This window comes from Pseudoliparis swirei, chromosome 11 (genome assembly GCF_029220125.1).
Source record: "Pseudoliparis swirei isolate HS2019 ecotype Mariana Trench chromosome 11, NWPU_hadal_v1, whole genome shotgun sequence".
Lineage (NCBI taxonomy): Eukaryota > Metazoa > Chordata > Actinopteri > Perciformes > Liparidae > Pseudoliparis > Pseudoliparis swirei.
The window spans coordinates 5,973,741-6,001,334 of NC_079398.1; the positions used below are offsets into that span (position 1 = coordinate 5,973,741).

General features: G+C 43.2%; 2 protein-coding genes and 1 long non-coding RNA gene across 4 annotated transcripts; 2 read left to right on the plus strand and 1 right to left on the minus strand.

Annotated features, from left to right (window-relative positions):
- Nucleotides 1-797: 797 nt before the first annotated feature.
- Nucleotides 798-7,748, minus strand: lamtor3 (late endosomal/lysosomal adaptor, MAPK and MTOR activator 3). 2 transcript variants are annotated; one of them, XM_056425872.1, is made up of 7 exons: nt 7,632-7,748; nt 7,356-7,399; nt 6,969-7,003; nt 6,823-6,881; nt 3,695-3,828; nt 1,749-1,812; nt 798-1,095 (listed from the first exon to the last, which is right to left on the minus strand). In XM_056425872.1, the coding sequence occupies exons 2-7, from the start codon at nt 7,362-7,364 to the stop codon at nt 1,022-1,024; spliced, it is 375 nt and encodes a 124-aa protein (XP_056281847.1). In that variant the 5' UTR covers nt 7,365-7,399; nt 7,632-7,748; the 3' UTR covers nt 798-1,021. The 2 variants fall into 2 exon arrangements, with proteins under 2 accessions (XP_056281847.1, XP_056281848.1); XM_056425873.1 differs by having other exon boundaries at nt 7,356-7,413.
- A 1,384-nt stretch (nt 7,749-9,132) lies between these two features.
- On the plus strand, nt 9,133-13,956 carry LOC130201136 (protein YIPF7-like). The gene is made up of 6 exons (XM_056425863.1): nt 9,133-9,190; nt 10,806-10,928; nt 11,630-11,775; nt 11,957-12,102; nt 12,228-12,409; nt 13,216-13,956. The coding sequence occupies exons 2-6, from the start codon at nt 10,807-10,809 to the stop codon at nt 13,376-13,378; spliced, it is 759 nt and encodes a 252-aa protein (XP_056281838.1). The 5' UTR covers nt 9,133-9,190; nt 10,806; the 3' UTR covers nt 13,379-13,956.
- Nucleotides 13,957-24,123: 10,167 nt separating this feature from the next.
- On the plus strand, nt 24,124-26,006 carry LOC130201151 (uncharacterized). Its single transcript, XR_008833141.1, has 2 exons — nt 24,124-24,239; nt 24,407-26,006. It is a non-coding gene; the product is annotated as an uncharacterized LOC130201151 (long non-coding RNA).
- Nucleotides 26,007-27,594: the final 1,588 nt, after the last annotated feature.

Sequence of the window (27,594 nt, forward strand, 5' to 3'; positions counted from 1 at the left end):
AGAAAGAAATATACAGATTCATGGGCAAACTCACATGTTTCACTTGCTAACCCTTAAGTATTAGAGCAGGTCATTCTAGTCCATGACGAGTAGGACAACATTAGTTACTCCTCATAGGTCAGGTCAGGTAGCCCCTTTCATCAGGGTGTGAAGAGGTGAATTATGTCATGTAGTGGTCAGAAAAATGGAAAAGTCTGATACAAGTACAGTCCATTCACCATTTACATGTAAGACATATGTAAGATTTAGCTGATCTCTGATTGGCTCATGATGTCATCATTGAAACCCTGACTGGTTGTTTTCAATAGAAAGAGCCAGCCTTTCCCTTTAACAGCAGGACGTACCTGAACTCGTCAAACATTCTGAAGCTGATGTTAGTTCAACAGGTAGAATGTTGAGTATGTTGGTCGGGCTCATATCTCGACTGCCAAATGCCAAAAATAAATTCTGCTTCCTCATTGAAGAACAATAAAGCAGGAAGAGCATCTCTGGTGATACAAATATATTTATATATAAGAATAAAATAAAATATAAATGTATTTAATATATATATTAAATACATATATATGTATTTTTTAAGCTTACATAGTGAAGAATTTAGACACAATCTAATCAAATCTTGCCGATGAATTGAACGGATTGAACGTGAAGCACATGAATATCTCTATGAAATATTTTTGGCTGCCAACATGAAATGCTCCACATGGGCGAGGCCTTCAGGCCAAGAAGGGCTGGGTTTTTGGCATTCACCTGAACAATGTTCTCGTTTATGAACAATGGGCAACAAGGAAACCACACAGGTGCTAAAAGTGACATTTATTCAGATTCCTCCACATTACATTTGTCATATAAACTCTGATGAGAAGCATCTAATATCTACAGAAAATAGAAGAAAGCAAAGTCAACAGAACAAAAAAGTGAAGCGGAAAGTCCAACCATGTTGTAAACAGATACAGACAAGTGTTCACACGGGCCCTGAATGCACCACTATGTGATGATGGGTGGTGCCGTCTGTCAGAGCTTATGTCACCTCCACCACCTGCCTCAGCTCCTCTATTAGTGGAGCCAACTCCTTCTCCAGACTCAAGATCAGCCCTGAGGACACACACAGTGGAACACATTCAACATCAGTCATGATGACTCATTATTAACTCCTCCCACTCCCTGAGGTGTCCTCTAGCGCCACCATGCTGTCATTCAGGCCTGCTGCGATCATCAGCATGGTGGCAGTAAAGAACAGGGCAGGGCTTCTACCTTTGACCTCTACCGTGAGATTACATGTGTTGATGATGCTCAATATCTGTAGAACTCACAGGAAATGTTTTCTCATTATGATATATTGAAAGAAAGTTCAAAACTATCTAAAGAAAACTGGACTTAAGATTTGATTTAAATCTTCACAACAGTTTACACGCCACTACATTTGTGGAGAAATTATTTGTCACTGAAGATAGTCAAATATTATTCATCACGATGATGCTACTTCAGTTGTGCTTTTTAAAATAGGATATTCATGTCAGTACAATAATGTGAAATATTCTGCCTCCAACAGAATATTACGGGAATATTTACAGGGGTTGACACTCAAAAATGTATACACATATTTTGGATGGCCATTTGAGGTTTCACTACATGTTGATGGTGTTCCCCACACGGCTGCTGGCTTCATGGACGACGTGTCAAACAACAACAATGAAAGATATTCCCCAGTAATCCTCAGAGGACACGGGACGACTAACAGATGGTACCTGTGTTGGCGTTGCTGCTGGCGATGAAACTGATGACCAGTGGTAGCCGATTGAACTGCACAATCTGTCACACACACACACACACACACACACAGAGTTATTAGAGGCGTAACAATCAGTCAAACATGAGGCAACAGTCACATGACTGGCGCCTTGGTGTGTCAGCACCATGTGGCGTGAGGCCTCAGAATCCTCCAGCAGACAGTTGCAGTCTGGATGCTGCCGACACGCTCAGTGAACCGCTCCGTCTTCCTTTATTACAAACAGATGTTTGAATGCGAGTCGGTTCTTACAATGTTTAATCCCTCAACGCAAGACACCAAGCTCCAATCTGCCATTGGAGGTTAAACTTCAGATAAACTGCTGTACATTCTATTAAACAATTGTATAAACTGAAACAATAAATTGAAAATGTTTCTATATGGCCTTTAGGCTAATTATTATTATTATCTTTATTTAAAAGGGACCATGCACAGTTAAAACCTAAATGTCACCATAAATCACCAGATTTTAGCTACAGATAATTCACATCTGTAGTCCCTTGACAGACCACACCAAACATAAAACAATAACAAACATAAAACAACAAAAATAAAACAATAACAAACATAAAACAATAACCAACAGTACAGGATAAGACAAACTACAACAGCATATGTGGGAAGAAGAACACAAAATACACACAATGCAAAGCTACAGTAGAGCAAATTAAAAGTAAGTGATGCATACTATTACAAGTAAGTAATAAAAACCATTAAAACTAAGTAATACATTCTATTAAAAGTGAGTAATACGAGCCACTACATTTGGCTCAATGAGTTGAATTATAGCCATCACTTAGTAAAAGTATCAGGATACGTTGGGATGCTAATAAACCTGTTCTAACAGTGGTCTGTTAAACATTCACTAAGGAGTGACTTTAGAGACCCTTCTTTACAGATTCCCTCACAGTGACGTCATCAGGAGATGCAGCAGCATCCCGTTGCTATGCAGAGGACACACAGCTGCCTGGGGCAGAGGCTCAGGATGACCCAGGACGTCTTTAAGGTACTGACTCATTCAGACTGGACTAACGCTCCCCGATCTGCTCTGCCCTCCACATGTTGTGAAGCCTCCGTAGCTCAGGGCCAAAAGAAGAGAACGCATTACAGCTTTATCAATATTGAATCTGATTGGTTTGACTTCATGGACCTGCCCAGGCTTTGCATGTCTCATGCTTACAGTGATTGAACCAGGAGTCCTCAGGTTGAACTGTCCCATTATTGTCTGTGAAGCTCTTCATGGAAGGAGTTATACAAAGACATTTGATTGATGGATAGATGTGTACAATATGAAGGGTCGTCTATGAACCACCTTTTTGAATCTCACAGGACAACAGAGGTCAGATGTATAATCCAGAGACAAACAAGGAAGATGTGCGCTGAGAATGTGCTCCGCCCACACAGACCTCAGACCAGCGTACACACTTCTCTAGAGCAGCGGTCCCCAGCCACTGGGCCGTGGACCCGTTTGGGGGTCCTTGGTACCAGGCCACACAGACAAAATTACTAAAAAAGGTCGGAAATATGTTGTTGTTGTTTTTCCTAAATGACTGCATACGCCCATACAGAGCCTCTTGACACATGTCAGGTGGCTCTGTATGGACGTATCACGTCACGTGAACAAACCCAGTGAATCGAGTCTGGCCGTGCTAGAAGAAGATCCACTGCAGGAGATCGCAGACGACGGTGGCCTTAAGAGTACATTTCAGACAACAACTCTGCCGGTCGTCTGGATATATCCTGAGATTGCCATAAAAACACTGATAACGCTGCTAGAAATCAAGGGCACATTTAGTTTTTAACTATTTATGAGAGATGAATTTCATCATTCAGTGTTTTTACACTTTGTGGAGTGTTTTATGCATAGCAGAGCTCTACAGAAGAATCACGGTCATCCTTCATTACCTGGTAGGTGTTGTAGTAGCAGATGATGCTCTTGTTCTTGGAGAGGCCGAGCTTGCTGCCCTGATCGGTGGCCAGAGCAAAAGTGGACAGGAAGCCGGGCCTCAGAGCCTGGACCGGCGCGAGGTCATTGGCAACTGTAGATACACAAGAGACAACGCAATGTGGCAACAGACAGACACTTCATTCAAATGGTGTCTGAGAAATGAGCAGACGATATGTCTAATGGGTGGGCATGAGATACGACAGGAAAGGATGTAGGATTGGGCCTCATCTGGTGACGAGGTTGCAGATTGCAACCAGTCGAAACGTCTTCCGTGGGGCAAGCGGGAGAACTGCTGTGACCAACGTGAACATGTGAAAATGCAAATGGCCCTATCCAGAGCCAGATGGTGTGTGAGTAGCACATCGGGTCATTCAGAGAATAGCAGAGCCAGGGTCTGCGAGTGGTGAAGCAAGAGAGGGCGGTGGTGGATTTGGTAGCGAGGCAAAAGAGTTAGTTTAACAGCCAGGATTTCAAAAGAATGGACAGAGGAAGTTGCGGTTTGGGCAGAATCAAATGCAGCAGCTCCTGAAGACCGGAAGAGGTTTCCTGTGTTTCGTTCTTTTCATCCCTCAAGACCAAGACATGGATGCACAGACCAGTCAGTGAGCCAAGGCAAGTTAGTTTGTATGTTCCGGGCAGCTAAACATTTACGGTTCTGATGAGTGAGCCGATGCCAAAGTGTCTTAAAACCCACTAGAGAGCGAATAGTACCATATTACCTCACTAGAGAACTTATAGTAAGATATTACCCCACTAGAGAACTTATAGTAAGATATTACCCCACTAGAGAACTTATAGTAAGATATTACCTCACTAGAGAACTTATAGTACCATATTACCCCACTAGAGAACTTACAGTAAGATATTACCCCACTAGAGAACTTATAGTACCATATTACCCCACTAGAGAACTTATAGTAAGATATTACCCCACTAGAGAACTTATAGTAAGATATTACCCCACTAGAGAACTTATAGTACCATATTACCCCACTAGAGAATTTATAGTAAGATATTACCCCACTAGAGAACTTATAGTAAGATATTACCCCACTAGAGAATTTATAGTACCATATTACCCCACTAGAGAACTTATAGTAAGATATTACCCCACTAGAGAACTTATAGTAAGATATTACCCCACTAGAGAACTTATAGTACCATATTACCCCACTAGAGAACTTATAGTAAGATATTACCCCACTAGAGAACTTATAGTACCATATTACCCCACTAGAGAACTTATAGTAAGATATTACCCCACTAGAGAACTTATAGTACCATATTACCCCACTAGAGAACTTACAGTAAGATATTACCCCACTAGAGAACTTACAGTAAGATATTACCCCACTAGAGAACTTATAGTACCATATCACCCCACTAGATAACTTATAGTAAGATATTACCCCACTAGAGAACTTATAGTAAGATATTACCCCACTAGAGAACTTATAGTACCATATCACCCCACTAGATAACTTATAGTAAGATATTACCCCACTAGAGAACTTATAGTAAGATATTACCCCACTAGAGAACTTATAGTACCATATTACCCCACTAGAGAACTTATAGTAAGATATTACCCCACTAGAGAACTTATAGTACCATATTACCCCACTAGAGAACTTATAGTAAGATATCACCCCACTAGAGAATTTATAGTACCATATTACCCCACTAGAGAATTTATAGTACCATATTACCTCACTAGAGAACTTATAGTACCATATTACCCCACTAGAGAACTTATAGTACCATATTACCCCACTAGAGAACTTATAGTAAGATATCACCCCACTAGAGAGTTTATAGTACCACATTACCCCACTAGAGAGTTTATAGTACCACATTACCCCACTAGAGAGTTTATAGTACCACATTACCCCACTAGAGAACTTATAGTAAGATATCACCCCACTAGAGAACTTATAGTACCATATCACCCCACTAGAGAACTTATAGTACCATATTACCCCACTAGAGAACTTATAGTAAGATATTACCCCACTAGAGAATTTATAGTACCATATTACCTCACTAGAGAACTTATAGTACCATATTACCCCACTAGAGAACTTATAGTACCATATTACCCCACTAGAGAACTTATAGTAAGATATTACCCCACTAGAGAATTTATAGTACCATATTACCCCACTAGAGAACTTATAGTAAGATATTACCCCACTAGAGAACTTATAGTAAGATATTACCCCACTAGAGAACTTATAGTACCATATTACCCCACTAGAGAACTTATAGTAAGATATTACCCCACTAGAGAATTTATAGTACCATATTACCTCACTAGAGAACTTATAGTACCATATTACCCCACTAGAGAACTTATAGTAAGATATTACCCCACTAGAGAATTTATAGTACCATATTACCCCACTAGAGCTCATATTACCCCACTAGAGAGCTCATATTACCCCACTACAGAGCTCATATTACCCCACTACAGAGCTCATATTACCCCACTACAGAGCTCGTAGTACCATATTACCCCATTAGAGAGCTCGTAGTACCATATTACCCCACTAGATATGCTGCTATAGGCCTCGGCTGCTGGGGGACATCTTAGTATACACTGAGCTCTCCTCTCCTCTCGTTTTCTATTAATTAATGTCCCTTTAATACACATTACTAACTCCACTTCTTCCCAAGTTGTTGTGCTTTCTCACTCCACAAGTTTTCATGGATTGTTGTTTTATCTGGATCCCGCTCCTGCCCGACATCTTCTATTATTACCATTAGTTGCATTTGTATTACCAATAATGCTTTTATTATCATCATCATTCTACTACATCCACTGCTGATATTATTATTAGTAGTCATATTTTGTATTTTCCCCATGATTACTCTGCATACTACTCTCATTATATAAAAAATGTATGTCATATATGTGTATATGTATATACTACTTTGTGTTTTTTCTGGTTTGATGAGATGATGTCGTAAGAGGCACATTTGGGATTTTGGGTTATACAAAATAATTGAATTGGTGGGAAATGCATAAAGGAGAGAAAAGGATCCATATTGTGTCCAACATACGAGATGAGGAACGCTGTCTTACCTTTGATAACGGGGACACCGTCCCTGTCTGTCACGACGATAGCATGAAGACCTTCAACACTAAAGGAGAACACACAAGGTCCCTTTTACTAAATAACTCACACAACACATTCTGTCAACTATAACATTATAATTCATGATACACACCTCTGCAGCTGTTTGTACAGATATCTCTTCAAATCCTGCAAATATATTAAAAAAAACAATTGGATACAAAAGTTAGAAAGGGTTTTACATGAGCGGAAGTCACCATCTGACTGTCAAGCTAACGGTAGTGTTGTGTGTGTGGACCGAACTGTTCAGAGCAGCTCATATGTCCGGATACCGTGTGGAGTACATGAACGCAGCACAGAAAGCCAACAAGCGAACGCCAAAGTGTCCAAGTTTACATTCATACGTGTCGCTTTTGACCTCGAGCTGCATGTTACCAAAATGCTTCTCACACCACATACACACGCTCCTTTTCATGTAGCCTGAACGTTAAATAACGTGTGTTTTATGAGCGGGGGCTCCTAACAGACGGGCTATACTCACATCAGCCATGTTAGCCGATGTATGGTCGTGGTATCCAGGCCGCTCTGCGTGGAGAAACCTGCGTTAACATAGTATTACGTGATCACACGAGGGGCCATGAAGTGGTTTAAAGCTAGCTAGCTAGCTAACCAGCGAGATTCATATACTGGGGATGTGTTAACGTCAGATCTCTTACTTTAACAGAAGAAACTGAACTATGAACTGCTCATGTTAACCTCATGTATCTGCATGTATAAAACAAGACCATCAGTAAAAACATGAAATAGGTTAACATACCTTCTTTGAACACTGTTGAATATCCTTTATATCTAGCTAATAGCTAGCTTTGTGACACACTAGACAAGATGCAAATACGGGCACGAGCAGAAAATCACATGACAGACTTGTTTTGTTTCCGGCTCCTGGAGAAGTGTTGAAGGAAGTCAATACTGCGCACAAGTACTGCAGCGCATCGTCCTGCGCAGGATTAAACGCATAGAAGGAGGTCCAATCCCATCGCCATCCTCTTCTTCTTCTTTTTGAGTTTTATTGGCGGTTCGCAAACACCTGTTTTGTTCATGACCGCCACCAACTGCTATGGAGTGTGAATCAGTATGCCTTAAACTTGCATTATTGATAAATAAATAATACATTCAAATAACTTTTGAAGAAAAGAAAAAATAAAAACACCAAAATAATTAAACTAAATAAACACAGGACTTATATTTTCCCAATAATATTCGTAATTCGCAGATACAGTAACAATACTTAATTGCACTTACTTGAGTTATTTTACAGAATACCTACTATATCCAATTCAATGTTTTCCTTGCCAAGGCCTCCAATCAGCTGTCTTCTCACATTCTCATATTTCTGACAGTGTAGAATAATGTGTTATATTGTTTCCTCTTGCCCACAATAGTCACACATGCCCGTTTCATGTTTCCCTATGTACAGTAGTGTACTATTCAGCCCATTGTGTCCACATCACAGTCTTGATATGAATGTTTCCTCTCTCCTGTTCCTTCCAGCCCATCTACTCTCAGTCCCATCGTTTAAACCCTGTACAAACTGTGCTGCATTTCAACGACTCAGGATTTTGAGGCGCGCTCCCGTTAAAACCGTTTAGGGCTTACGGTAGAAAGCAGACCTACACTAGTAAGCAGGCCTACTGTATAAAGCAGACCTACAGCAGGGGGCAGGACTACAGCAGGAAGCAGGCCTCCAGCAGATGGCAGGACTACAGCAGGAAGCAGGACTACAGCAAGGGGCAGGACTACAGCAGGAAGCAGCCAGCCTCAGAAATTAAATAAGTGCACCAATGAAGACTTAGATTTGAATTGACATGTTAAAATGCATCATGTATGACTTAAATTCAAACCTACGGTGCACCATGTTTGACAGGCTGGATGGATATAGGATTATGGGATGGATGTATTTGTCTTCATATTAGTTAATCATATATATATATATATGCATATATATATATATATATATATATATATATGCAAGTATGTTATACATCATTACCGTTGTTTTTTGTTGCACTAAAATGTTTAACTATTAGATATTTATTTTTAAATAATAAAATATTTGTAAAAAGTATCTGTCCTTTTGATGGTTGTTTTAAAACCCCAAGGAAAGACAAACACCTTCCATGGTTTAGTTTGATCTTTTATTTTGTAATAACAGAACAGAGCCGCTGAGCAGTTGTCATATCCCTGAGACAAAATCCAAATATAGGCCACTATTAATAGAACATGTGAGCAGACTGGGCTTCACACATTCTCTGCCCTGACAACACACTTCCTCTGTGAAGTGGCTGGGAGGACGCACTGTGCGCTCGACTCAAACAGGTGAGTTCATTATGATACTCAAATAAGTACAGAAGAATACAAATAATTCAAAGAACATATTTTGACAGTTATATTGGTGATGATCAGTGGTTCTCAAACTGAAGGACACATGGCCAGAGGAGAATATGAGGATTGCAACTTAAGTTAAATGGATCTTTTTCCTTCTGAGTGACAGTTAACACAAATAAAATCATCATGTGCTGCGTCGCTTTGTAAGAAGAAAGAATACGAAAATGTCCAGCAAATTTAATCAATTCATATTTGGAACGATAAAGAAACACGATTGTGCCAATGCCAACATATTTGCAGATACGAGTGAGAAATATGCAGGTTGTATTCTTGATAAGAACATTTTGATCACACAAGCTGCACATTCCTCACTCGTTTCTGGTCGGGAGATCATCAGATCGTTACCCGGATGCACTTGTCCATGTAGATGTGTCTTTGGTCATGACACATCATCATTAAATAATTCAATCCATTTCAGTTCATTTTATATAGCCCAATATGCCAAATTACAAACTTACCTCAGAGGGCTTTACAATCTGTACACATACCTGTACCATGACCTTTGACCTCACATCGAATTAGAAAAAAATGAAAAAATGAAGAAACCTTCTGTAGAGCTCCAGGATGGACACAAGCAATATATGTCATGTGTACAGAATGAATCATTACAGAGTTACAAGACATTCAATGAATATGGCAGACATGTATGAATAATTAGTAGAAGGCATGGACCACGATCCAGACCTCCTCAATCCATGAGACAGATGGAGGTAGAGAGGAGGGGGGGTGGCAGGAGGCACGAGTCATCCCGAAAGAGGCCAGACCAATGAGGAAAGCCATCGAGGCAGGAGGCACAGAGAAGGAGACAGGGCCATGGGGAAGGAGGCCAGGTCTAGGCCAGAGGCTGGATGCAGGAAGCAGGACCAGCTTCAGACCCAGCCAGGTGAAGTCACAAAGACTCTGGGGAGGAAGCACAGTTAGTAATTTGTGATGGAGAGATGAACGTTTATCCATAAGGAGAGAAAGAATAGGAGATAGGTGCTCAGTGTATCCTAAAACGTCCCCCAGCAGCTTATAAGCCTATATCAGCATCTCTAGGGGCTGGACCAGGTGAACCTGATTCAGCCCGAACTATAAGACTGTCAAAGAGGAAAGTCTTCAGTCTACTCTTAAAGTACTTTCTCCTGTATTGTACTGGTTGAGTGGGGGTTGATATTTTCAAAAGGAGCACACAAATTGACACTGACTTAAATATCTTACATTCAGTGAGTGAATCAATGAGCTGATTCAACTTCAATTAAATTAAATTTGATTTATTATGTTTTGCCCAAAATCACAAATGATCCTCAGAGGGCTTTACATAAGACATCCCTAACCTTTGACCTCACATCGGATCAGGAAAAACTCCCCACCTAAAAAAAACCTTTAAAGGGGAGAACAAGGCAAGACACCTTACGGCAGGTAACGTAACGTTATTCACATGGACACCGAGGCATTAATGCAACATCTGTGTTTTTATCATTAATATAATGGAGTGGTACTTTTGTGTTTCTAATGATGCGTTGCATTCTGCGTTGTTTAGTCTTGACGTTGTTTATCTTGTTAGCATGGGGGACCTTCAGCAATTGGAGCAGGACTTCTACCAGACCAGATATTACGTAGATGACCAGGGTCACACCGTGGCCCACTGCGATGCCTACGACTCCTCAAACCCTGCTTTTTACGATTAGTAAGTATTCAGACTTTTAAGATAGCTCTCTTTCACACTCTTCCACGGTGTGGAACTAGTGGATGGAATATATCGAGAAACATGCTAATGTGGCGACAAATAAGACTGCAAGCGTTAACATATTTGTAGACCTCAATGATTGTTTTTGTGAGAAGCCCCGAGAGTAAACAGAATTGTTATGTTTCCGGGAATCCTCAAAGACTCTTCTCACGATCTCACCACGCACAATGAAAAACATTTGAACTCATGTCCCGAGCTGCGCCTCTTCTTCTTGTGTAAACTCGTTAAAGTTCCTCTGACAAGCCTTCTTGAGTTGTAATTTAGGAATAGAGACCCTAAAAGATGAAGCGCTGAGTTTAATTTAAGTGTCACAAGCCGGAGTGAAGAGGCGAGGAGAAGAGGAGGTACCACATTGGCCAAAGGCCTTTCTCATTTGGGTGGTTGAAATTGTGTGAAATGTAAGGCACTAACTTAAGTAAAAGTAGGTGGGGCAGCTTTTGTAAAAGCTTTTACTGCAAAACATTTAAGTTTTTACACCAAAGAAATCCTTTATGGACTAGAATATTCCCGATTGATGACACATGGAACCAGGGAGTATCTGCTGATAGATGTTGCTACCTTGAAAACATGTGCAGAATTACTCTAATATCTCTACTTTTAGGGAGGGGTCATATGATTGTTTTTCTTGCATAATCTTTCAGTGGAGCACAAGCTTTTGTGTTGGAGGCTCTGGAACCCGTCATGGAGCAGCAGTCCACCGGACAATTCTTCCAACCTGCAACGCCCTCTGGGCCTGCTGTTAGCCCAGGAGCAGATTATCCTGAAGAGGAACCGACGCTTCTTGAGGGTAAACAATTATCTACATTTGAACCAATCTATGTCTTCTTTGGATCGTGTGAACTACCGATGTTATTTTAGTTGAGTTTAGTAAACCAGTGTCCGTTTATAGGCGGATCATCTGCGGTGACTCCTAGAAACAGCTGGAGAATCAACTCATGACTGAAAACAACATTTCTTTTCCTGTCTAGAGCTCGGCATCAATTTTGATCACATCTGGCAGAAGACACTGACCGTGTTGAACCCTTTAAAGCCTGCAGACGGCAGCATTATGAACGAGACCGATCTGATCGGTCCCGTCCTCTTCTGCGTTGGACTGGGGGTCACTTTAATGATGGTGAGCTACTAGCATTGCTTATCTCAACCCAGTATGATGCCATTACTAGGAAGACTATTCAGCATTCACTGCTGTATATGTACAGTAGAGCGATTTAACAAGTGACTTCTTATTTCTTTATTCAGGCCGGTAAAGCCCACTTTGGTTATGTGTATGGGGTCAGTGCGACGGCCTGTATTGGGATGTACATTCTGCTGAGTCTGATGAGTTCTCTGGCAGTGTCTTATGGCTGTGTGGCCAGTGTGCTGGGCTACTGCCTCTTGCCCATGGTGGGCCTCTCTACAATCGCCGTCTTCTACTCTTTGCAGTAAGGTCATTAAGTGGTTGTGTATTATTATATCGTTTATATTTATGACTTGTTTGATGTTAAAACTCAAAAGAGGTGGTCGTCAAAGGTACTGTGTTGAGCAAGGCACTTACAGGGTCTCTGAGGTTCAGAGGTCAACTCTCTAACTTATATTAACACAATAGGTGGGATATCAGCTTTTGAAAGGCAATTCCTGTACCCGTGTTCTTGTAAAATGACGTTGGTCACACACAGTGCAGAAAAGAACTAAACAAAGAGCAGAAGTTGCTAAATTCATACAAAATTTACACTTAATTGATTTATACTGGAGTGCGTTTATTTTTAGCTTCACAAACTTCAACGCTAAGTGATTGAATGTGTATGTGTCTAACTTGGTTAGTTGGTTTGTGTACAACTAATAAACCTGTCTGAACAGGAAAGATGCAGTAATACTCCATTTGAGGCACATATTTCAAATAAACTGTATACGTGCCAAAATAATGCTCCTTAAACCAGAATAATAAGAATAGGCATATCGCCTTCTGAAAATGCTCCACGTGGAATAATGTTTCATTTGGAATATCAAAATGGAATTGGTAGTTTACGTGACCCGTATACAATTCGGAATGTCGTTAAATAGTGTCCGTGGGGAAATGAATGGGACTTTTACCTCTGTGATCACAGCCACCTGTAATAGCCGAGCCCACTTTAATGCCTTCAGCTGCTGACATGGATACCACCATTAGTCAAGCATCACTGAGAGAATGAGCATGTTGATGGTCAGATGTCCCCAACATGCTTCAAATCCCTCTTTGTTGTTTTGACAGAGGCATCCTGGGGACAGTTCTGGCCTTGTTTGGAATTTGTTGGTGTAGCCTCTCTGCCTCCAAGATCTTCATCTCCACTCTGGCCATGGAGGGCCAACAGCTGCTGGTGGCGTACCCCTGCGCCCTGCTCTATGGGCTCTTTGCGTTAGTCACCGTATTCTAATAATCACCAGATTAAACCCGGGAGGAACATCTTTATGATTCTAGCAACAACCTTTTTTATTTGTAGCAGTAATGTCAAAATGAGGACATGTTGTGTATCCGAGCGACTTCGGGTGTCTTGAGAAGCGCTATATAAAATAAATGATTATTATTATTATCCGGGTCTATTTGAGTGCTGAGGTAAAAAAAAGAAGGTAATTTAGAAAAACCGTTGCTATGATCTTTTGCCATCAGATGAAATCACCATCAAACCTCTTGAGTTCAAAGAAAACTCTACACACTCTGGACATTAAATAAGTGATTGCATGTTCATCACTCTGCACTACTGAGGTTATTAATATCATTTACTGAGCTTTGAGGATTTAAAAAAAATAATCATTTTGAAATTGGGTCCAGGTATTTGAAATATGAAATGGAGCTTCATTCTTTGGTTTCATTGTGTCGTTTTATTTAGTGAAGCTTTATTTAATACTTACATTGTTGTCTTATGATCTACAACAAGACCTCAATGCCTTGCATGGCATTCATTCTGTCATCACATATCCCCATGAATAAATATATACACATGTAATAAGTGTAGCTGACATTTCTAGGTGTCAGCTTTCCTTCATCTTTCCCTCACAGTTTGGATCCATCCTGCATTTTGAATTATAGCAATAACAGAACAGGCAGAGGGAGAGAGACCTCATCCTCTGTCAGGTAGACATTATATAGGTTGAGTCTATAATAGGGGTCTGAATGTCATACATTGCACCTTTTAAATAATCTTTCAGAAAATCGAGTGTTCTCGCCCCTTCCTGTTTGATGAAGATAAGAGGTTAGTTCATGTAAGTTCAACAGCTGGTAGGGCCACTTCTCCAGCTGGCTGTCATTAGAATGAGAAAATTACATCAACAAAGCAGAAGTGAGTCAAACAAAGAAAAAACAGGTTGAAAACATGACAGAGATAAATACCTGTTAGTGTGATGTATTAATATCGAGGGGCGTACAGTCTCTCCCCATCGCTCCACACACACACCTGATGTGTTAGACTCTTATTGTTGTTGTATTTGTGTTTGTTGTTTTATAACCATTAAGTCTGGAATGAAGAAATATATCTTCAAGCTTGAGTGACAACTAACTCGGTATACTTTTAGTACTGCAGATTTAGTTTCATTATTTACAAACTCCTCCACCTCAGCCATTGTAGTAGTAACCTTCTCTTTATTTACAAAGTTTCCATTCCGTGTCAAACCAAACTTACAAAATTAGAAGTGTTGAAATCCAAGTGTTTAAAACTGAATATCTGTTCCATGTCAGCAAGTCGGTGGATTTCACCATGAGACTGAAAAACAAGCGGGATTATGATGTTTCTCATTTAGAATGCTTCATTGATTGAAGTGTCCATACATGGAGTTACAGATGGGGGGGAGGGGGGTGCACAGTCATTTAGCTTCTTCTGTAAATTCACCCAGAGTTCTCAAAGAAATCCCTGTTATTACAGCAGAGGGAGCTACAATATCGCCTTTGCCATGCTAAACCATTCTCACTGACAGAACGAGGACACATTCCTCTTCAGTCCCACATGTTTGGTGGATTTATGAACTGTGGAAGTTAGATGCAACAGAAAGTTGGTTTTCTTCCTTTCTTTTTGAAGCCATTTCCAACACAACGCCTTGTCCTTTGGTGTGCTGTCTGTGTGTGTGTGTGTGTGTGTGTCTGTAACGTTCAAACGAAGAAAGGGAACTCATTTTCCACGCGGCCTCCATGATGTACGAGGGTCCGAGCGTACTCTGACAACTGCAGTCAGTGACGTTCTGCAGACAACTTCCTTTAAGAGCTGGGAGAGTGAGAAGGGGGGGGGGGGGGCGATGTCCACACAATTCACTGTGATATTAACAACAGGTAACTGTTAAGGGCCCCCAGTCCAATCAAGCAGGTGGATCCAGTCCCTCAGGTGATGTAGGGGCCGACGGGGTCGAATACCGAGCCATTACATCTCTCTGTGGATCTGTGGCTCTGCTCCATGTGACAGACTTCAGAGGCCCCAAGACAGAAATATCATAACACTGCTCTTTAACTCATGCTGTTTTACTGAAGGATGGCAACACTGTTGTTTATGTCATTCAAGCTACAAGGTCAAAATGTTCATGCAGAAATAAAAAGCCCCTTGGTGTATATAAAGTTATTTGTTATGGCAGAGATCCCTTCATCAGAAAGGTTGGTAACAAACGGTTTCGTCAAAGCTATTTGAAAGATAGAACGAAGCTCACCAGTGGGACGATTACTGCAGGGTAATGGCTTGTATGGTGGACCTGGATTTACACTGACATGTTCCATTGATTAGAGGGTTGATTTTTACAGCTTTAGAAAGGAAATCCAGACAGTTCCAGCATACGCTGTGAACGTCAGTACACACTGCAGTACTTCACGGAATGCTTTTTTGCCTTTCAAAGGACCTCCGATCAGGTTCTAACATAGACCTTACCCTTTCACCTAAACCACAACGTAAACCCTTTCCTTTGTCAATTCCGCTTGTGGCCTTGTAACAGAGAAAACGTGAAACCTTCTTTACCCTACATTTACAGTCTGACTGAGAGAAAAGAAAACTCTTTGCCGAAGTGATAGCATAAACATCAGCCACAGAGCGTGTGTATATTCGTGAGAATACACACACCCCTGTCCAGAGAGGATATATGTGAGGGAACATGTGTGCATGTTTGACAGACAGTGGAGGGAAAGGGAAGGACAGCCCCGAGGAGCAGGCCCAGACTCTATTCTCCTGACTGTTAGGACTGGTTAAAGCAAACAAATCCCTCCGGCCAAGCGGTAGGCTGAAGACAAGCGCTCCCCAAGTTACTCTCCTGGTACTTCACACTAAACTCCTCCAGATGATTGATGGGCTCTCTCCTCTCAGTCTTACTTCTGCTAACCTTTCCTTCACCAGAGCACGGGCTGGCGGGGATCTCTGCTCGATGACCCATCATTAACCAGGGCACTCTACATGGCAGTGCTCTGGTTACGGATTCAGTCAACAATCAGTAAGACCTGCTTCAACTTTAAACGTCTATTCTCAACAGCAGTTTTATAAGGTCTATTTGTGTCATTTGCATTGATTCCCTGAATCTGAAGTTTGGCCATCTTAATGCTAAGATGAGTCTAGATGGTTTTCTCAAGGGTTGCCTCCCTATACAGAAAAGGCAACATATTAATTATCACCAGTATGTTGGATTTTCACCACGCTCATTCTGAAAAACAACCCCACACAAATGAATAAAAAGCTGCAACCATAGATTAATGAACCCTTGCACCCCTCGGCTGGTGGGTGGGGTGTTATGATACGAGCATTGTGCTGTACCTTGGTGGTGTAGATGTAGCTGAACTGGAAGGCAAAGCTCACCTGGGGTTCTTCGAGTGAGTTGAGGATTCAGACATCCAGAGGGACCTCCATGTAGAGCCGCTGAGGGGGTTCATGCATCTGATCAGGATGCTTTCTGGGGGCCTCCCTTTAGAGGTTCCGGTAACATCCAACTGTTATAGGCGCATCTGGGTCCTCCAGGAAGAGCCGGAGAGCGTTTCTGTAGAGAGGGGCATCTAGAATACCCTCCTAAGCCCGCTGCCTCTGCTCTGGATAAGCGAATGGATGACTTTTAAAAGTCTCAGGGCCACAAACTCTCGTGCATCCATTTAGGGTTTGTCAAACTCCACTTTTGGTGGTCAAATGGAGCAGAGAGGTTGCCTGTATTTAGTCTTTTTATTAATAATTGTGCATTTTGGGCCTTATATACTCAAATCAATCATCTCCCCTTCCATTTAAAGCCAGGCGCACTCGCTACTTTAAACTTTGAAAGGCTCAATGCGAACAAATATGAATTAAAGCAGAATATTTGATCAAATAAAATGGTCTGTTTTGATTTTGACCATTCTTGGAAGTACAACACTCCTCTATCTGACTGGTCTCCAGCTTGGTGGCTCATTCATTTCATAAGCCTCAGCTGAGGTCTGATACTTCTAGGGATGAGAATTGATAAGATTTTAACGATTCCGATGCCTTATCGATTCCTGCTTATCGATTCGATTCCTTATCGATTCTCTTATCGATTCTTATTGGGCAAGGGGTGAAAAAAAGAGCACAAACGGGTTTATTTACATTAATTTTCTTTTATCTAATGCTGCACACACCATATACAGTATGTATACATACACATTTACATTTTTTGAAATAACCAAAAACATTTATACATATTCCTCTTGAACTTAAAACGCAAGTTACGTATGTAACTATGGTTCTATGAATCCTGGATGACCGCCAGAGGCGGTGCTTAGCACTGGATATCTTCCGTCTTGCGCATAGCAGGTCGAGTATTAATAACAACAAAGTCACCCGTGACCTCGGATGACCCGCCCACCGGGTATAAGTTCCGGTGTCATCCCGAGATCAGTTCTACGGAATCTTCTCGCGAACTCACGAGATTCCGAGTGACTAAGAACTCTGGCGGTCATCCAGGATTCATAGAACCATAGTTACATACGTAACTTGCGTTCTATTTCATCCTTCCTGACCGCCAGAGGCGGTGCTTAGCACTGGATGACTTATACCAACAGAGTCACGAGGAATCCCAAGGAAACTACCTCATATGACTCAAGCAGAGGATTTGGACCACCTGCAATGAATGGAGGGTGTTCCCGTTCACTCTGTAGTCTCTGGTGAATGTGCAACGATGCCCTGAGGCTGTTGCATACATATGCACCTATATTCCCTACGGGCATACCTCTTCGGGTCGCCCGTGATGTGGGAACGCCGTTGGTAGAACAACACCCTGCTCTGGATGGCAGAGCACGGACGTTCACCACCTATGCCCAGGCAATGGCCTCCACTATCTAGTGGAACAGGCACTGTTCTGCAGTGGCATAGCCCTTCTTAGATCCACCCTAACTGACTAGTTATGGTGGTCAAGCTGTGCAGGCTGGTTGAGACCCGAGCGTGCCAGCACCTTTGGGGGAAGCCACTGCTTTAGGCCGCAGTGTGACACCCGAGCCCTCTGAGTTCCCCTCAGACAAGGCTCATTGACCGACAGGGCGTGTAGCTTGCCTACTTGCTCCGCCGCAGTTATGGCAAGGATGAAAGGTCTTTGCCGACGGCAACCACAGCTCTGCCTCTGCCAAGGGAGGCGAGCATAGGGTGTCCAGTACCCCGGGCAAGTCCCCTGGAGGAGCCCTCGGGGGGGGGGGCTCAGGGGATAGTCACTGAGGCCCTCCTTATGAAGAGGGACACCAGCTTGTGGCTGTTCCGCATCATTGTCGGCTTTAGCATGCTGCCCTGAAATGGCAGCTATGTAGTCCCTCAGGATAGAGGCAGACATGCCCTTAACTAGAAGGGATGACGGAGGCGTGAGTACCGTAGGCACGAGGCACCGTACTGGGTCCCTCCGTCCGCTGGTCGGGAAGCGGCTTCGGTCTGCACGTCTCGTGCTGGCACGTCTCGGCTGGCACTCCGGCATTTAGAATAGTCCTCTGGACTGATTCTGTTCAGCTGCTTCTGCTCTCCTGCGGCCAAGCCCTTTGTTGGGCACGGCCGGGATCGGGATGGCAGGTCCCACCATCTAGCTGTGCTAGGGGTCCCGCATGTCAGCGAGGCACAGTGGCGTCTCACAGCGAAGTCTGTGCAGCCAGGGGAACCAAGTCCTGGCTGGACGCAAGGGGGCCACCAGCAAAATTCGGTGGCCCTGTTGAAAACCCCGAGTAGTTGGCAAGATCAGCGGAAATGTGGGGAACGCCCTGGTTCCGTTCTCCTGGTCGCTACCTCGCCCGACAATTGGTCAGGTGAAGGGTTACCGGAGTAAGAAAAATCAGAAGGGCACGGGAGCTACGTAGCAGCTCTGCCGCCCTAGGGGCCCCTGGAGGTTCAAGCCAACCCGTGGTTGAGGCGATGTCTCGCCCAACAAGTACATATTCCCTGCCAAGTATGGCAGGAACTGTTTGAGCGCTAGGTGCATGGCCTGTGGCTCCAGACCCAAGTGTCGCGAATAGACTGTCCTCTGGAAGTCCTGTACCGCCAGACTGCGCCCACTTCAGAGGCGGAGTCTGCTGTGGCGACCTCCCGGTGGGGCGGACCCCTTCCTGGGGATACCCTCTGATGGGTATGCTCTCACCCTCCGGGATAGAGCCGAGGCACCACTGTGACCCCATCTTGTGCCTGTGGCCCTGGCGAAGGCTGTTAGGCCCTCCATGCGAAGGGCACGCGAGAGCAGCCCAAGCATTTGCCCCACAGGCCAGGGAAAAAGGGATAAAGACCACTGCCTGCCCCTCAGAGTATCTACCTGCTTGAGTGACGGGCAGGCCCACTTAGTGGCTGCCTCTAGAGCTATACCAACGAAGGTTGTGCTCCGAGAATGGCTCAGAAAACTCTTTATGTTCACGAAGGCCCAACCGGGCAGCGTGAGAAAGAGTGTAAGACAGCTGATGCAGCTGTCAATTTACCCGATAGGCAAGAAGAGAGGATAAAAGACAGCCATATGCCCCCTCAGAGAGGGGAAGGCTGCAGAGGATGCTGTCCACCTGTCTGAGTGACGGCCAGGCCCGCTTAGTGGCTGCATCTAGAGCTACACCAATAAAGGTTATGCTCTGAGAATGGCTCAGACAGTTGTTTGTTCACGAAGGCCCAACCGGGCGGCGTGAGAGAGTGCAAGTAATGCACTGTGTGGCCCTAAATGGGTATGGCGCACATAGCCAGATCGTCCAGGATGGCAGTTTCCTCACGCCCTGGTGATTGCAGGCGGCAGTAATGCCCTTTGTAGAAACTCCTGGGAAGTCCACATGGAAGAAGCCTGGGAATAACGGCTTTGGAAAGCATAACAGAGCAACCGTCTGTGAAGCATTCTAGGAGCCTGACAAAGGCCTCCCTTAAGTCGACAGACATGAGCCGATCTCCTCTGGAGACCACACGAAGGATGTCTGCTGGGCTCAGCCTGAGAAAATCAAGATGTGGCGCCCCCGAGTCTGCGGGGTGTGGACACGGTCCTGCGAAGACCAGATAACTGCTGCCTGGTCTAACCGGCTTGCACCGTGCGCTGCTGCGCCTGTAGAGCAGGTCCCTGATTTCACTGGGACAGTAGGGAGGTTGTTCCTACATGCCTCCGACAAGGGTGCCTGCGCCGGCCAAACAGCTGGTCTGAACCCTGGAGAGCATTAGGCGCCCAGGTTCTCGCGACGTAAGTGCACATGCCTGCAGCGAAGCATCACTGAGGCTGTAGTCAAGTATGACATATGAGGGGGAGTTGCCGTGTAGTAAGCACGGTAAAATGGTCACCTGAGAACCGACTGGGCTCGAGGGCACCGGTCATCCGGCCTCGGAGTCCCCTTGGGGAAAAACCGATGGATGCGATAGTCAGCTCAATGGATGGCATGGGACGAAGGCCACATTTGGCCATATCCTGCATGGACGCCGGGGTTCGGTGATCTATCGTAAGATGGTAACCCCTCAGATAGTCTCTGGAGGGGAGACTGAAAAGGTGGCAGGGCCGGGAATGCCCCTGAGGCGTTAGCCTGAGTGGACACACTCTGCTAGCTATGCACGGCGGCAATGCTACCAAAGTCAACACACACGCTATCTCAATCGCTACAGAGAGCCGGTCGCGCCGGTGTAGCAGCACCGAGCGGACGTGCTCCCGCTAGCACACAGTTTAGCAGGAACAAGAGCGCTGCTCCTGTGGGATATGCCGTCATAGGCAACAATTGTATTCGATCTCACCCGATTGAAGCTTCGCGGTGAAGGCGCTCTGGTGAAGACCGAAAAAGACTCGTGCGTTCTCCGGTCCGCCTCGACGGACCGCCGTAGAGAAACGCAACGTCCTCCTCCGAGGAGGAGAGCTCGTCGCAGCCTCTGGAGGGCGACGGATCGCAACTCCGACCATTTGGTCACAAGGCTCCCCGCGACGAGCTTCAGTTAAACTTCAGCCTTAGCTGATGCCTGCTTGCGAGAAGATGAAAAAGAACTGATCTCGGGATGACACCGGAACTTATACCCGGTGGGCGGGTCATCCGAGGTCACGGGTGACTTTGTTGTTATTAATACTCGACCTGCTATGCGCAAGACGGAAGATATCCAGTGCTAAGCACCGCCTCTGGCGGTCAGGAAGGATGAAATAGAATAAAACTTACATAACTTAAATAAAATGTATTCTGTTTAATTTAAACATGTTCCTAGAAATTATAGTGCTCCTTCCTTTTTTTAAAAGGGTATATGAACTGAGCTGCCAAAAATGAAACTAGCAGTGGCAAATACCAAGTGTGCAACTATCAATTGTATGGATCATCAACAATTCTTGTGCAGAAAAATAAGCATGTCTGCTTTCTCCGGGAGGATACGCGATCTCTCAGGACTTATTGTGTCTCCAGCCGTGGAGAACACTCTCTCAGATGGGGTGGAGGATGAACACAAAGATATGAGGAGGTGTACAAGACGTGCTGTAGCCTGAGACCCAGACGACCAGCCTCTGAACCGGTCTGACTCTGAACGTCATCAGCTAAATTGGATGGCAATGGAGATTATTTATATAGTGAAAGCTGGTTTACACAATGAACGCCTCCACATTTGGACCGGCCCCCTGAACAATACCAGAGACGCGTTCAGATTTATTATTTTTTTCACCTGGCCCGCTGCCGTTGAGATTGCAGTGAGATGCGGAGAAAATGTGAAGTGGTGCTCTCCGCAATAAAACATCTTTGATGGGACGTGTCGCGTCTCGGCCAATCAGCGTTCAGACGTCGACAGCATTTGGGAAGTTAGGTTAGCTTGAATGTTAGTCCGCTACATCTGCTGCTGTCACGCAGCACGGTGTAGCGATACTAACAAAGTACCTGTACGTTAAAAACGATGTGATTTAGCATAGTTTTAGTATCGATACTTCATTAAAAGAGCGATCAGAGCGCACGCAATGCTCCGCTGCGTTAAATGCTGTCTGCGCGCGCAGCGCTCAACCGTAATGCGCGCACACAGGTGAGCACACTCTCACCTCACACTAGCACTTTTTGTTGTGTGAAATAGAGCCAAACTTTAGAACGCCTCTGCCTAGTTGCCATGTTTGCTGCAGTTTGAAGAAGAAACTAAAAAAGTTCAAGCATGCGCAAGGCCACAGAGGACCGTTAGCAGAACCGTTAAAGAATTTGGCTGACGATCCCAAACAATCGGTTCACCGGGAACCGGTTCTAAAACAGAACCGGTTCTCGATGCCGATCCCTAGATACTTCATCATTATAGATGTAGTTAGCATCTTCATATTCAACATATTGACAGTAAAAGATGTGTGATTTGAATGGTTGCACTTCACTAAGTGCACCAGAGGACATAAAAAGAGCTTTGAGGAGCTAAAACCAACATGAAAGTTAGCACTAAAGCCGAAATATTGAAATGTAACTCAAGAGAGAAGTTTGACTTGTGGCGCTTATTTCAATGAGTTGATCAAACTGGAGAACTGAGCACATGAGAACAGTCAGTCCAACAGAAGCTGAGGAACAGACAGATTTAATGCATTTTTGATTGAACCATTATGTCTTGGAGCATAAGAAGGCTGAGAGAGGCCCTCACATTTGTATTAGCATGACAGCATCAACCCATACTGCGGTGCCATTTAAAGACATTAAACTCCGTAATTACACTAATTGGAGTCATTTGTAAGATAAATAGAATGGAGCTCAACATGCCCCAGGAGCCGTTTACATGGGATGCATCTGATAAAGTAGCTGCCTCTGTGATTATACATTGCTTTGCAATCCTTTTCGAAATGATCCAGAAAATATCCCAATAAAGAGCACAGGTGAGAAAGTCATTATGTATCCCTGGGTTGGGGGGTCCTGCTCACACTTCATGTTGGAAGATGTGCTTGATCTGCGGGTGACCTGGAGAGAAAACATTCCCAGCTAATGACTGCTCTCAAAGCAACCGTCATGGTTGGCTGAAGCCTGGATAACCCCTCCCCCCCTGGAGCCTGTGTGTAAATGAGGCAGTCTGTAAATGAGGCGAGTCGCTGAGCATTATTCTATTACAGTATGTGCACCTGATTGTGTTAAAGCTCAGTAAGATAACAGACCTCCCTCTGAGACGTTTACAGAACACTTGATTATTTAAGGAAACAAGAGAAAATGATGTATTATCCATTCTTAAAATTCTCAATCAGGTAAAACCACTTGCTGAAATAACTAATAATGTTATAACATTATTTAACTGATGACCTTAAGATAATGTTGTTTTTCTCATAGACAATAAGTGTTTGGCTGGCGTTTGTAGCACTTCATGGTCATAAGGACATCAGTACAAAAGTTATTTCCTTACAACTAGTAACACAACTATAAAACATAGTTTGTTTAGATATTTGCACTATTGTTTAATTAGTTAATTTAATAGTATTTCATTTTTTTAAATATATTTATATATCTATAAATACTAGATAAATACTGATGTCAGCAAACATATTGCAGGATTAATATATATATATATTTATTAATTGTGAATTGTGAATATTTTAATATTAGTATTTAGTTGTTTTATTCACAAGTAATCTTGTTTAATTTTTCTAGACGTTTGCTTATTTAGGTTGAATTTAATCTTTATTAGGATAGCTTTTTCTTTTGATAGTTTTTTAAAATATATTAACAATCAAGCCGACTAGACACTAAGTTAACATTATATTACATTTAGGAATATAAAGTTGTGTGCCAAGTTTGATTATGCTTTGGGCATTTTTAACCCCTCAAGATGTATTACCTCCTGACGCTGGCCATGGCCACCCCCCCCCCACAAGCGGCCTGTTTGACTCATCACCTGCTGTACACCGTTGCACCAGGACCAGGGTTGGTCCTGGTGCAACGGTTTCCTCCGTTACCCGGTGAGTCTCGGACCGTGCTGAGCGATTAAATATATCTCTTGCTCTGCCTGTTTTGTGATATACATGCCTAAAAGGTGCCTAATATTTCTAGACTGAAATAATATCGGCATTATAATTATTATAACTATGAGGATTTTTTTTGTGCCTATTTTTTGTTACCCCCTCAGGACTTGGTGCCCTACGCACAGCGCGTAGTGCGCATTATGGGACCGGCGGCGCTGTCTACGACGCTACTGCTCCTTATTGGGGACGGACAGACAGACCGACCAACCCCAGCTGAGGGTGATTGGACCTGTCCCAGCACCGTTCCCTGAACCACACCCCGCTGCCACACCTGGGTTGTCAGTCTGTTACTCCTTCTGCCCCGGTCGTCTCCACTGTTCCAATGCGTTCTCTAACTCTCTCTCGCTCCTCGCCTGTAGGGTTCCTGTTTGTTGTGCCTGCCGTCTGTATGTCAGTTGGCTTTCTTTCACGTCTATGTCAGTGAGGCTTCCTTCATGTCTGTATGTCAGTGGGCTTTCCTTCACGTCTATGTCAGTGGGCTTTCCTTCTTGTTCAAGCACCGGACATGGGTTGACAGAGCCTTCTCTTTTTCTGCCCCCTCCCTCTGGAACTCTCTCCACAAACTCATCCGAGACTGCACCGATCTTTGCGTTTTCAAATCACAAATTGTCATGTGTTGCCGTCGAGAGAGAGGACCCAAATGCCGACGTAACTTCCAAACCAATATTTAATTCTGAATTACAACTACACGGGTAACACAGGTAACACAGGTAACACAGGTAACACAGGACGACCAGCAGTGGATGATGGGGGCTGACGTTCAAGCTAACCCTAACCCCCCAATGAAGACGCTGATTGGCCAAGAGTCGTCACATCAAAGATGTTTTATGGCGAAGATCACAACATTACCTTTCTCCTTGTTACACTGGCTGGCCAGTTGACACCCAACCCTCCCTCCACACGATTCACGTGCATGACATATTTTGATTTCAAAACGGCAAAGTTTGGAGGTATGTATATATATATATGTTTATATATATGTATTATTATTATTTTTTCAGATTTAAGTTTGACTTTTTTTGCAATAGCTAGCTACTTGCATTAGCTAACGCAACATTTCGCTTGATAAGCTAAATGTCTTTCGGGGTTCTTCCACAATATGCTTCACCCTGAGACTATAGGGACCAGGATGGGCCCGCCTCTCACTCAATGTCAGCTGAGATTGGGTCCAACATCCTTGTTAAAGATCCACTGTTACTGACAAAAGATAGATACATGTTCATTCTTCACCTTGGGATACATTTCTGGTGGTCCACTTAATTCTGGTCAATGACCTTTGACCTTTACCCAGTGGAGTCTGTGACTGGTTTAAACCAACTGTTGTCAGGTGAAACTCCATAGCAAGCAAACATGATATGTATAGCTCAATCTGTGGTAAATAAGAACAGCATGTAGGAATGTTGTTGGCATTTGAGGGTTACTCCTGAACTAGCGATACATTATGTGTATTATGTAGTTATCTACTAATTGTTGTCTATTCTTTTTTTCTTTGAAGCAAGCTTAAAAAAGGGTTGAACAGTAATAATTTGTATTAAACATTAGATTTCAGATTATTATATGGACATTAATGTGGCACTATAGTTATAGATACAGTAGAAGTACATATAGTAGACAAGTCTCTACAATGTCAAGATGCTACTGAAAAACATCATCATCGCTTTGCCGGATTCTCAGGTTTCCTAAATAAATCAGTTAAAGCCTTTAGAGGACCGGTGGCATGTAGCCAAAAGAAACAGCACACAGTCAAACTATTCCACTTCCACCACTGGTGCTGAGATTGGGACTGTTGTGGTTGGTTTCACAGTTGGGGCTCTACCAGCAGCAATAATGTGGTCACGACATCTGTAACATCTGGAAAACATCAGACCTAAAGCAGAGCTTGTAACAGACAAATAATCCTGTGCCCGGCCCTGCTGCTCTGCAGCTTCCCATCACACTAGTAGCTGCTTCGAAGCTGCTTACCGAGAAAAATAAAAGCTGCTACACTCTTATAAAAACTATGAGAAATATCAGTACTTTTATGGCTGCACAGTGAACAGCAAAATAAACTGAATAAAACGCCAAGCAGCCCCTTAAACCTACAATGCAATTCATGGTTAAACTGGAAGAAACAAATTACACAAACCAACCAATAAAACATTTTCCTTTGTTTTCTTTTTCTGAAGGGATTTAAAGAGAATTCCACTCAGATACAGCCTGGTTCTTGTAGTTGTGTCTATTCATTCCATCCATAATAATAAGTTAAGTTAAGTTAGGAGAAGATATGGTACACCGTGCAACATTACATTAATGGATGTTGGGGGCTAACATTCAAGCTAACCCTAGCCCCCAAATAAAGACGCTGTAGACATCTTGAGGCTGATTGGCCAAGACTCGACACGTCAAGACCACAACATCGCCTTTTCTCCTTTTTCCAATCTCAGAAGCACTGACCTCCCCCACATTTCAAAATGGCAAATTTCGCCGAAAAGCGACAAATGCGCAGCTATGACATAATTGTACACTCCATGCTGGGTCTGATTCATGCCAAACATTCTGTAGATCCTTATTGGAGCAATATAATTCGAAGTTATCAACAGCTTTTTAATATTTTAATATTTCATTGTGTTAAGGAGATATGAACCAATCGACCTCTTAGAGGCATGTCTTGTTTTTCAATACTCATAACTTTAAAACTATTTGGACTAATCACTCCAGATTTGCAACATATGTGCACATTGTATCCTGTAATAATGAAGAAAACAATTCTGTGTGATCTACACACTAGGTAATTTGGCCAATTTTGACTTTTTCGTAATTCTTCGCCATTTTCAGCATTTGTACTATTATGAACTACTCCCACAAAATGTTTCTGGTCGACTTCAATTTTATTTAGGATGATCTGAAAACCTCAAAGATGAAAATGCATTTAAAAGGTGAGTTTTTTGTGCACAATCTGGACATGTTGTGGCGACCATTACACACCTATTTTGTGCGGTTCGCATTTTTAAAGAAAGTTGTCGAACTCCAAGTTACATAATCCAATCCACCCAATAATTATCATGTCTGATGCCGGTCCAAGCCTGAGCACATTAACATAAAGAAATATTAGAATTTGTCATAGCGCAATTAACCTACTGGTAAACGGCATCATATTTACATGTCATTTACATGATGTGGTTTACACTTCACGTAGAGAAACATGATGTTCACATTGTGATCGCGCTAACAAGGAGAAATTACGTATTTTATACTTTGATGTATTACTCCCAGTTTAGTGGCTTGGGATGCTCATAAACTCATGCAACTTTAT